This window comes from Leptonychotes weddellii, chromosome 6, assembly GCF_054177405.1.
Source record: "Leptonychotes weddellii isolate Sample4059 chromosome 6, ASM5417740v2, whole genome shotgun sequence".
NCBI lineage: Eukaryota > Metazoa > Chordata > Mammalia > Carnivora > Phocidae > Leptonychotes > Leptonychotes weddellii.
The window spans coordinates 98,579,180-98,591,709 of record NC_138374.1 but is presented as its reverse complement, the minus strand read 5'-3'; the positions used below and the strand labels follow the sequence as shown (position 1 = coordinate 98,591,709).

At 40.8% G+C, this 12,530-nt stretch overlaps 2 protein-coding genes across 3 annotated transcripts in view; one reads left to right on the top strand and one right to left on the bottom strand.

The window, feature by feature from the left end:
- Positions 1 to 11,806, top strand: part of RGL1 (ral guanine nucleotide dissociation stimulator like 1) — a 329,410-nt gene extending 317,604 nt beyond the window's left edge. The window contains exon 17 of the mRNA XM_081824740.1: positions 11,759 to 11,806. Within this exon, the coding sequence (XP_081680866.1) occupies positions 11,759 to 11,791 (33 nt within the window). The 3' untranslated portion in view covers positions 11,792 to 11,806. The remainder of the gene's footprint in view (positions 1 to 11,758) is intronic.
- Positions 1 to 12,530, bottom strand: part of COLGALT2 (collagen beta(1-O)galactosyltransferase 2) — a 101,876-nt gene that overhangs the window by 66,687 nt on the left and 22,659 nt on the right. The window lies entirely within an intron of this gene.

Here is a 12,530-nt window from a genome sequence, read left to right as displayed (position 1 = left end):
AAGGCAGACGCTTAACGACTGAGGCACCCAGGTGCCCCAAGAGACTCTTAATCATGGGAAACAAACTGAGGGTTGCTGGAGGGGAGGTGGGTGGGGGGATGGGTAGCTGGATGATGGACATTAAGGAGGGCACGTGATGTAACGAGCACTGGGTGTTATACAAGACTGATGAATCACTGACCTCTACTTCTGAAACTAATAATACATTATATGTTAAAAAATTGAATTAAAAAAAAAGGAAGATGAAGATAATATTCTAAGCTTTTAAAATTAGATAACATGTTACCAACTTTAGCAACTATAGTATTTCAACATAACACATTCATCAGTATTTTCTTTTCCACAATAAATTATTAATTTAAAAAATTACCATCATTTAACTTGGTGCCCAGGATTTAAAATGACATTATTTTAAAATAGATTAAGGTGCATGTTGAATACAACTTTCTCTTTACATCTTCAAAACAGTAAGCTAGCCAGAGTCTTCAACCCCTATCCAGTCATGCCAAGGCAGGCATTGGCATTCAGAAGAGAATCTCGTCTCTGGGGAAGGTTGTCAGTCACTCTCCCCCACTTATTACAGGAAAGCATGCATCTTGGAATTCATACAAGTGTCCTGAAATCTGGTAATGACAGAAAAAGAAAACCCTTACCTATCCACTTTACTAAACTGTAAAGTTAATGGAGAAAGTGGGATGTAACTAGTAACTCGGAGAATTTATTCCAAACAGTACCAGGAAATATGAATAGAAATCATAAAGCAGAGCAATTGAAGTTCTTAACTGATGGAATGTTGGAGCAAAGTTGCTGCAAAAATGCTCAGCAGGTGCCTGTTTGCCCTCGGCTAACTGTAACCAGGACAGACCAATAACCCAATGCAGAGTAGCACAGAGCAAGGGCTCCAGAAACATTTGCTGATGAATGAATGAATGAATGAATGAATGAATAGCAAGGAATCCCCAAACTTCTCCAGGCTTCCCCAGTCTATGGACATAAACCCATCAATAAGTGTCAAGTGTCCAAATTGCCCTACTTTATCCTTCACCTTCTCACACAGGACCTCCAGTTCCTGCTGAGGTCCCCCTGACCTGACCCCATCACCTCATGTGAGCTGCTTGTCTTAATCTCTCCTAGGTGCTTAATCACACCCCTACCATTGCGCTCCTTCGTCGGTGGTAGGATGACCAGGAGTGGGGATATTCCTGGTGAGTGGGCTCCAAAGTGGTGCTGCTTCTTCTCCAGTGCATTATAGAATGTGGTCTCTGAGGCCTAGACAGGTCTCTGGGATCTGGGCTGACTACAGATTTGAAAAAGAGCCACCTAGTTATACTCAGAATTGCCCCCCAACTGCCCCTCTTGCCTGGAACAAGTTTGATATAATAACTTTTCTTCTGGAAGTTTTCTCAGCCTCCTGCACATCCCACCCACACTGTGCCTCACCACCTCCACCCCACCCAGCCCCTGCGTGCCATGCAGATCTGGTCCCTGGGTGCTGTTATAACTTGAGTTACTTCCCAGGAGACTCCTCAGCCCTGGTGTAAATCATCGGACCTCTCCTCCGTCAGGCCTGTTATCATGGACTGAATGTCTGTGTCCCCTCCATCCCCAAATTCATATGTTGACATTCTAACCCCCAGTGTGATAGTATTGGGAGCTGGGATCCCCAGGAGGTAATCAGCTCATGAGGGTGGAGCCTTCTTTTCTCTTGTAAGAAAAGACATAAGAGCTTGTTCCTGCTATCTGCTCTCTGCCATCTGAAGATACAATGAGCCATCTACAAGCCAGGAAACAGGTCCTCATCAGACACAGAGTCTCCTGGAGCCTTGATCTTGGACTTCACAGACTCCAAGGCTTCCAAACACAGAAATAAATGTTTGTTGTTGAAGCCACCCAGTCTGTGGTAATTTGTTATGACAACGCAAGCTGACTAAGACACTTATCTCACAAGTTCTCCAGATGAGTCCAGCCATACCTGAATCCCCAGCAAGTGACAGTAGACAACCATGGGCCAAGTGCAGCCTCCACTACAACATGTTTGAGGAAGAAACCACAAGTTATGGATGGATGAGAAAGTCACTGCATAAGAGAAAGCCAAAGGAGCCAGTGGTGACTGTAATCTGTTGCTGCCATCAGAGGAACTTGGGAAGGGTTTGGGGCATATAAGAGGAGGAAGGCCTTCCCATGCTGTCTGAGTTATTGAAAAGAAACCAGGTTGGCACCAGTTTCTTTCCCTATCCTGCTATCTGTCTCTACCCTTCTAACATACGGTTAAACAAAATTGGGAACATACTATATGTACAGTTCTGTATCTTTTAGGGGACACTTGTTCATTTTGTTAAATATTCTCTAAAAACATTACTTTATTCCGTTCCCATATGTTGAACGTTTGTTTCCAGTTTTACATTTTTTAAAAATAATGATGGAATGAATATTTGGCTCATAAATCTTTAACTGCATCTCTTGTTATTGTCTTAGACTAGAGCTCAAAAAATAAGATTATGATGAGGGCAAAAGACACCAACACAATCAAGGCTATTTATGCACATTGTTAAACCATCCTCCAGAGGGGAAAAATTTACACTACTGAGAAAAAAGTGTAAGAGGGCCTATGCCTGATTTCACATCCGCACGCTTTGCATGATTATTATTGTTTTAGTTCTGCAAGTTACTTTTTTTTTTTAAAGATTTTTTTTATTTATTTATTTGAGACAGAGAGAATGAGAGAGAGAGAGCACATGAGAGGGGGGAGGGTCAGAGGCAGAAGCCGGCTCCCTGCTCCCGATGCGGGACTCGATCCAGGGACTCCAGGACCATGACCAGAGCCGAAGGCAGTCGCTCAACCAACTGAGCCACCCAGACGTCCAGCAAGTTACTTTTAAAATCATGATCCACAAGTTGCACCTCATCGATTCTAAAACTCTGTTTCTCCCCCGCATCTTACAACAGCTGGAATCTGCCGGCTAGTCCGTCTATACCGAACAACAGTCACAACTGCGTACCTACCCATGACGAGTGAATGTGGCTGTTCGTTCTGACTTTATGATTGGCTGACTACTATTCCTCAAAGCACTTCTGGGGACCATTCGGGAAGAAATGTGAGTCCCGGATCCTTTTTTTAAAGATTTTATTTATTTATTTGACAGAGAGAGACACAGCGAGAGAGGGAACACAAGCAGGGGGAGTAAGAGAGGGAGAAGCAGTCTCTCCGCGGAGCAGGGAGCCCGACACGGGGCTCGATCCCAGGACCCTGGGATCATGACATGAGCGGAAGGCAGATGCTTAACGACTGAGCCACCCAGGCGCCCCGTGAGTCCTGGATCTTAACATATTCTGGTAAGATCGACAGAGGCAGCATTAAAATGAGCAGGCCAGGTGTATGTGGCTTGGAAGAAAATCTTGTAACCAAAAGCAGAGCACATTTTCTGCAAAGTTGCAGCCCCAAACTCCTGATGGCACAGAGAATAATAGCACGTGTGAACACACAGACTGCCATAACTCCAAGACAAAAGTGATTCTCTCATATTTGTATTTGTTTCTCTTATGTTTTTCCTCTTATATTTTTCTTTTTTTTTTTTTTTTAAGATTTTATTTATTTATTTGACAGAGAGAGACACAGCGAGAGAGGGAACACAAGCAGGGGGAGTGGGAGAGGGAGAAGCAGGCTTCCCGCGGAGCGGGGAGCCCAATGTGGGGCTCTATCCCAGGACCCTGGGAATATGACCTGAGCCGAAGGCAGACGCTTAACGACTGAGCCACCCAGGCGCCTCTTATATTTTTCTTTTTATGTGTTCACAAGAGACAAACATTTATGTATAAGTAACTCTAAAAGAGCTCTTTGAGTAATCCTAACATAAAAATTTTAGGGGATAAGAAAAATTATGTAATAGTTTGGCTTGCAGCTTTTTCTTTCTCCATAATACATGAAGTGATGGCATATCTTAGATTTGATGAAAGCACCATATTTTAACATTATCAGCATACTCAACAATAATTTTTTAATGATATTTTATACTTGCAACAAATCACGTCTTTTCTTATTAACATGTCATTCCTTCCTTGTATGTTGTCATTCTTTGAAGAAGAGTTAGAACCAGGGGCACGTTTCCTGGGAATTGTGGCTTCTCTGAGATTCAAGACCACAGCTCCATTTGGTGTGGAGTTCTGTGAAACTGGTTTACATTGGCCACAGACTCCCGGGTTCCTCAGGTGAAACCTAGGGCCCTCCAACAAATATTTTGAAAAGAGCCCTACCCTGATATTCTTCTTTAATCTTTCCTTTACCAAAAGTTAGCCCCTTTATCTTAAAAAAAAAAAAATCTCTCAGAATGACTGGTAGAAATACACGCTCATATACATTTTACCAACAAACATTCTAGACCCACTATCGCCAGGTCTCATGCTCAGCGCTGGAGGTACACTGGGGGAACACAGAATGCTTCATGCTCACCAGGGACTTAAAATCCAAGAAGACAACTTACTTATTAATTTAAAAAGGAAAATACTACTATAAATGAAGAAATTGGAAACCTGTCAACCAAAAGATCAAAAGTAACATCCCAGAAAGGAGCAGTCATCAGCCTCCAGATAGATAGTGAAGACACATGACTTATGCAGTACCGCAACCCAAAATGCATGGCCAGAAGAAGCTAATCATGAGGAAACATCAGAGAAACTAAAGGGGGAAACATTTTGTAAATTACTGGCCTATATATATTTTTAAACGTCAAAGATATGAAAGAAAAAGAAAGGCTGAAATTAAATATTTATTCAGATTAAAGGGGGCTAAGAGAATGGCTAAATGCAATAAATAATCATGTTCTAAAATTTTTTTAAAAAGACAGAAAATTCTATGAAAGACATGAGTGGACCAATCCATGAAATTGAAATGTAGATCACAGATTAAAGAATTGTATGATGTTAAATTTCCTGCATTTGATAACTAAACTGCAGATATATAAGAAAATATTCTTGTTCCTAGGAAAAATACACAAGTATTTCGAGGTAAAGGAGGTAGGCAATCTCAAATGGTATAAAATATAAAAATACGTATACACACAGAGAGAGAATGATAAAGCAGATATAACAAAATGTTGGTATATGAGAGTTCTTTGTATTATTCTTATAACTTTCCCATAATGTTTCAAATTATTTCAAAATAAAAAGTAAAAAATAGAAAATTCACATGAAATTTTTTGTCTATATTTATAAGGTTATAGTACAATTAAAGAGAACTCTATTCTTAAGCTGAGAGAAAAAAATCTAATAAGAGCTATAGGCAAGTAAAGTTGCAAACCCTGCTGTTAGGAGTTCCAACACATTAATCTCCAGATCTTGAGAAATGAACCTGAATGAAGAAGCCAAGATCAGAGAGGAATTTGTCAACATTAAACATGATTCATTAAATGAGAATTAAGATCAATAAAATTTCCCTCTGTTGCAGCATTTTTCAAATTACATTTTATTAAGAGACTGACATTTTCATAATTAACATAATTCCCTGCAAATCCTTTTTGGAAATAGGTGAGGTATCAGTAAATTAACCGATGTATGATTCTTATTTTTGTCTTTCTCAGACATATGCATTACATTTGGCCAATTATTCCAGAAGCTTCATAATGCTGGGTTGTAAATGGCATTTCTTCAAATTTTATATACTTGTTTTATACTCTGCCCTTCATATTAATCTCTATTCCTTCCTCTAGACATAAGTCTTTGTGCTTCTTTTGGATTTTACTTCATTTTATTTTTTAAAGATTTATTTATCAGGCAGACTCCTTGCTAAGCATGGAGCCTGATGCAGGGCTCAATCTCACAACCCATGAGATCATGACCTGAGCCAAAATCAAGAGTTGGACATTTAACCAACAGAGCCACCCGGGTGCCCCTTTGCTTCTTTTGGATTTTCAAAGGAAGTTACAAGTAGATCATCTCGGGAATTATATTCATATAGTTGACTGGAGACGACACTATTTTTTCAAATCATTGAACATCCAGAACACTGATAGTGATAAGCCAAGAAGTCAACAGAGACAGAGAAAGTTAAAAACAAAAAAAGATTTTGGCTTACATTTAAAATTTGTCATTACTGTGGTATTTTATTTATTATTATTATCATTATTATTTTTAGAGATGGAGCAGGGAGGGCCAAAGGGAGAGGGAGAGAGAGAATCTTAAACAAGGTTCCACGCCCAGTGCAAAGCCTAACTTAGGGCTCGATCTCACAACTCTGAAATCATGACATGAGCTAAAATCAAGAGTCAGACGCTTAACCGACTAAGCCACCCAGACACCTCATACCATGGTATTTTAAAATATGACTCCTCTCCCTAATTTTTGAACATAACTTATATTAATTCCACTCTTACTCATGTTCTGTAGTTCATCAGAACAGTAATTATTGTAAGGACAGAAAGGAAATTGCAGAGCAACTAAAAACCTGAGCCTAAAGTTGCCAAATGCCCTGCTTTTGACCAACTCATGGAGGAAAGAACTATAAGATTCCTCTGGACTTGAGTCAGCCTTTGCTCCAAAAGTACTGGCCACCTGTCACAGTGGCACTCCTGGCCAGATTTTGGGCAACCGAAACAAATGATCATCAGCTCCCCGGAGAGGGATCACAGCCACCGAGCAGGGAGCTGATGGTGCCTTACAGCCAGCATAAGCAAATACAACAGGCTAGTGGGAAGGAAGGTCTGTTTTTAATTTTTGGTGGCACCACACAGCAGCTCAGCGAAGGGCTGTGAGTTGGGAGAAAGCCATCACTTGACATATGATTACCCATGGCAGCAACTATTGTGGAAGCTACTGGAAATCCAAGGGTTGTTGAGCCTTTTCAAGGAACAATTCAAAACCTGGCCAGGACAATAACATTCATATTTCATCTCCCTCTTTAGTGCATGTCCTGACCTCGAGTTGAACACACCAGACAGTGTGAACACTTCTAAGTGAGTGTTAGTTATGCAAGTGCCGGCCACATGGTTTGTTTTGGGAGCTGATTTAATGAAAGCAGGAATCTGGACCAGTCAAGCCTTCATTTCTGTATCCTTTCTCCAACATAGCTCTCTGATGATTTAACTGGGAAAGAGAAATTATCCAGAAAGAGATAGTGGACTGACAATCATTTTGCTATTCACAATCTCCTGTCTCTTTCCAGCTCATTCTAGAGTCATGCCAACTTCCAGTTATTTTCAAACCTGTCTGCTGAAGTCCTTTCTCCTCTTTGCTACTATCTGCTACCCAGAAACCCAAGCAGCCTTCATCTCTACTACTAATTCTTATTAAAGGGGCCAGCCAGTATGTGCAAAACCAATTTGTTCCAATCAGCTGTCATGATATTTGATATATGGTCAGGGGCCGAGGTGTCACAATCTTCAACTTCCCTTTTGCTCTCAATGTAATTATGTAGTTACGAGCATTATGCGGTTCTCTCCACCATCTGTCTTGTCTCACATTTAGAGTGTGTCAACCCTATGTATAAAATCTCTATGTGAGGCACAAGTGGGCCAAAGTCTGATCTATTGATTAATATGTTCCCAAACTGTTATATAAACCATAATAAATGTGACCCAGTATGGTTTGGCAGGAAATGCAAATCATACAAATTCTCTGCCCTTGCACTGGCTTTTATTATAAAATACTTTATTATAATTCATAATATTGTTATCTCCAAGAAGAATATAAGGAAAAAGATGGAAAAGAATGGTATTTCTTTGTCCTTCCTCATGCCTGCTGAGAATGCATTTCTCAGACTCTTCTACCCCAAAAAGAAGAAATTAAAATAGAACAGCAAAAGGAAGAAAGAGAGTAGAGATTTCCCAAGATGTCTGCTTCGGCCAGCCCACCGGGTGTCCAAAGCCCTACAGCATTTCTGCTTCCTCCTTCTTTAGGATGGTGAGTGCAAATGATTTTTTAATCCACTATCCTTACAAGCATTGTTATGCAAATGTATTTATAAATATTTTAAAAACACTGTAAAAGGTTATCTGCAAATACAGAGTACAGAAACTTCTAATCAGAAAAAAAAAAAAAAGAAGCTCCTTAATCAGAGGTTTTGGCAGTCACTAAATCTGAATCAAACTGTGTGTGTGGTATCCCGCAGCATCTAGGATTATTGGAGGAAAAAACTGTTTTCCACTAAAACCAAATGAAAACACAACAGTGGGTCACATTTCAAAATCCTTTTTCTTAAGAGGGAGAAAAAAAAGATTGAATTTAATTTTCATAATTTAATTTTCATAATGAATGTGGCTCATTCTTTGAAATAATGAACCAGTTTGTGTTTGTTGAACTTGGTATCGTGATAAAGAAATATAGGTTTTCAGTGAGGATGTGGGATTCTAATAAATGTGAAATGTATCCTCACAGTGCTCTTCAAAATGCATCTATTCTCATTATCAAATAAACAAAATAAGGGAAAGGATCCCACAGAAGAGAATTCCAATTCCCCTGCTTCTGGAAAGAAAAGCATTAAGTTCTCAGTTTGGGTCCTAACTTTGTAACCAGATAGGCCCCTGAGAAACTGGGAGGAAACTATTGGTTGTCTTTGGGGACCTTAGTTGTATCTTTAAATATAAATGAAATGGGTATTGATGTAAGAATCTATTAAAATACCTTATCTACCCTTTCTCAAATATTAATTAGGTCCCTTCCTACTAGGTACCTCAATGCCAGAATCCTGAGATACAATAAGAAGTGTCAGGACAAGCCCTGTTCTCAAGACACTGAACCTAGGGGGCAGATACAAAAAGCATACAGGTAATCAAAAACTGTTACAAGAATGCTCTGGGAGATGCATGAGACCACACAAATGAGGTCTTGCCCAGATTTCAGTCCCTGGGAGGACCTATTAGAGTAAGATCTGTTACAACCCTTGACAAATAGGCAAGTAACAGTGGAGAGAGGCAAACTGGATCTAGCAAAGGGCATTTACAAAGACCTAGAGGCCAGGAAGAGTTGTGGTCTCCTGGAAGGCTGTTCCATGTGATTACACCCTGGGGCATTAGGGAGGAATGGGGAAGAATGGGGCTGGAGAAGCTATCAGAATCCCCCTATCTTGAGGGGCCTTGAATGCCATTTCAAGATATACAGATTTTACCCTCCAAAGCCACTGAAGGTTTGGGAGTAGCATGGCCAGATTTTATCTAGAGAAAGATCATGTCATCTTCAGTGTGGGTAATGGATGTTTAGGGGGTTGAAAGTGAGGGCAGAGCAATCCATTAGGACACGGGAGATGATGGTGACTTGAACTAAGGAAGTGACGGACAGGACAGAGAAAAGCAAAAAACTAGAGGATTAGGAAGAAAGACTGAGAGAATTTAAGTAATAACTTTATGTGAATGGTGATGAAAGCTCTATGTTTCCATTTTGGGCAAATGGGTGCTCGGTGATGGGAACACGGGATCTGGAGCTGACTGAGAAAAGAGATGAGAAGGCAGTGAGTTCAGCGTGAGACTTACAAACTAGAGGAGTCTATGGACCATCCACATGAAGATGTCAAGGAGAGTGCTAGGTCTAGAGTTCAGGAGAAACGATCAGGGATAGAATAAAGAATCAGGAATCCGGGCACATATGTGGTAACTGAAGCTACAGGAATGGACAAGACCAGTGAGGTTGTTCATTGAGAGCGTCACATCTAGATCCCTGGGGAACACCACTTTTTAAGAAACATGCAAAGAGAAAGAAGTAAGTCAAAAAGAAGGCAACAAAAAGAAAATTAAGAGAGAGGAATTACGGATCCGACTGAAGACACTGTTGTAGAAAAGTAAAGTGTGGTCCACATGATTAAATGCAACAGAAAGATCGCTGTAGATAGGTTGTCAAAGTGCTACTGGATTGAATGACAGGGATTGCTGGTCATCTTGGCAAGGAAATTTTCCATGGAGTGCCGACTGTGGAAACCAGAAGAGGAATGAATGTCAAGAGAGAATGTAAAAGTGGCCAATGTAGACCATTCTCTCAGAAAGCTTAACTCTAAGTCCTTGAGGGCCAGTACTCTAGTATCCTCAGGTCTAACACATGACAAGTGATAAACATCTGTCAAATTAATGCTGAGTTAAAGGGAAGAAGATGAGGCAAAAGCTACTGGGAGGAGAGACTCAAGCAAGAGGATGGGATCCAGGGTAGAAATTGAGAAGTTGACTTTAGACAAGAGGGAATCTCTCTTCCATCAAAACAGGATTATGCTAAGTGAAATAAGTCAAGCAGAGAAAGACAATTATCATATGGTTTCACTCATATGTGGAACATAAGGAATAGCGTGGGGGACTACAGGGGAAGGGAGGGAAAACTGAGTGGGAAGAAATCAGAAAGGGAGACAAACCATGAAGAAATCAGAAAGGGAAACAAACCATGGAGAAATCAGAAAGGGAAACAAACCATGGAGAAATCAGAAAGGGAGACAAACTCTGGACTCCAGGAAACAAACTGAGGGTTACAGAAGGGAGGGGAGTGGAGGGATGGGGAAACCGGGTGATGGGTATTAAGGAGGGCACGTGTTGTGATGAGCACTGGGTGTTATATGCAATTAATGAATCGTTGAACACTACATCAAAAACTAACTGTTGGCTAACTGAACATAACTTAAAAAAAACAAGATTAGAGGAGGCAAGGAAATGGAAATAATTGTCATCGAGTGGCTTCCCTATTCTTGATGAATTCAGAAGCAAGGTGATCTGCTGAAAATGGCAGTGGAGATGATGAAGTAAGTAGCCTTAGAAAAGTGGAGAAGAGAACCAGAAAAACTGGGGAAACAGAGGATCCCTAGGCAGCTGAGGGGCCACCTGAAGGCAGAGAGCTCAACCTGTGTGGCAGAGTTAGCATGAGTGTGTGTCGAGGGATGGGGGGTGCACAGTGCCCCAATGTAGAGACTGCAGGAGGGCTGACCTGGGATTGGGCATTTTCTAGATGGGTGGAACAAAAAGACAAAGGCATCTAGGGTATCTGCAATTGGTCCAGGTTAGAAGGAACTGATGACCAAAGAGGGCTTTGGTAGCAAGTAGAATGATCAGTGAGGTGTCAAAGAGGACAAAGATTGCAGAGGGCATGGCAGAGTGAGAACTGAAGACCCATTATAAAGGGGAAATTCTATGTAGATGTAGGGTAAATGTACATGTAATCCAGTCACTTTTCTGTATGGCTCTTACAGCAGAGCCATAGCCAACTCCTCCAGCCTTGTCTCAATGCCCCGTGGAGCTCTCAGAATGGTGCCTTGTTCCTGAACCCACTATGCTTTTTTTTGTGATGCTGAGCTGCCAGAGGGGAGAGAAAGGCAGTATTTTCTCACTTTCTAAGAGCTTGGTGCCTGCCATTGGAAAGATTCTTGATATCTTTGGTGAATGAATAATAGTAATTAAAAAAATACCTCCATGTATTTGCATGACTTCTAATTTGGTGAAACGCAGACTCTTTGCTCACTTTCCCTGCAGAGGTCCATATGGAACATTCCTGGTTCGGAGATCCGTGTGGCAGATCCCTGGCCCTGGGTCATGAAGTCATTACATGGCAGATTAGGAAAGAAGCTGCAGAGGGGGGACGCCTGGGTGGCTCAGTCGGTTAAGCGTCTGCCTTCGGCTCAGGTCATGATCCCAGTGCCCTGGGATCGAGTCCCTGCTGAGCAAGGAGCCTGCTTCTCCCTCTCCCTCTGCTGCTCCCCCTGCTCACTCTCTCTCCAACAAATAAATAAATAAAATCTTAAAAAAAAAAAAAGAAGCTGCAGAGGGAACCACGTGGCTGATCAGAAGAAGGGATGTTTCTGTAGCAGGTGACAAGCCAGAGATCACAGGGCACCTCCTGAGAGGTGTAGAGGAGGATTTGGTAAATTAAATAAAAGGTTATATGCGTGAAACTACGAAGAGCTCCTAAAGTCCCAGCTGTGGACATCAGAGAGATGTGTGGAATTCAGGCATATTGGAAATTCTAACTCACTATAATTTCTTGACAGTCACTGTTAACTCTAGGGAATATGCTGAAAAACATAAAATGTCAAAGGTGATGTTACGAAAATGAATTTTTATTCCAAGCCTCAAACTGTCATGGAGCATTATTTATAGGTACATGGTGGCTTCTGAGGCTATACAAAGTTAATAAATTATGACAAAACAGGTTTTTTTATGGACTAAGTGACCTTTAATTACTAAATTTATCTGAGTCAAAATGGTTTAAAAATTTCCACTGATTATAAATTATCAGTCACTAAAATTTATATCATTCACTGAATTAAAGCAAAGATCCAGGAGGGGATTACATAGCCAGCCTGGGGCAGGTGTGTTGTGCTAAGAACTGCCCTCCAGTGTGGCAAAGCAGCTGTACAGAATGTTTTCAAAGCATTTTATTGTGGGAAATGAGTCCGGGTGTTAAAATGCTATTTATAACTACAAATTTGGGGATGCTATTTTTTTAAATGTTAAATAAGGATAAACTTCATTAATTCAGAAAGCACTACCATGAAACTTTAATTGAAAGAACAGCTGGTTTGTGAGACAATCAAAAGAAAAAACAAGGTTTTAAAGGGACTATGTACCATCCCAGTGGCT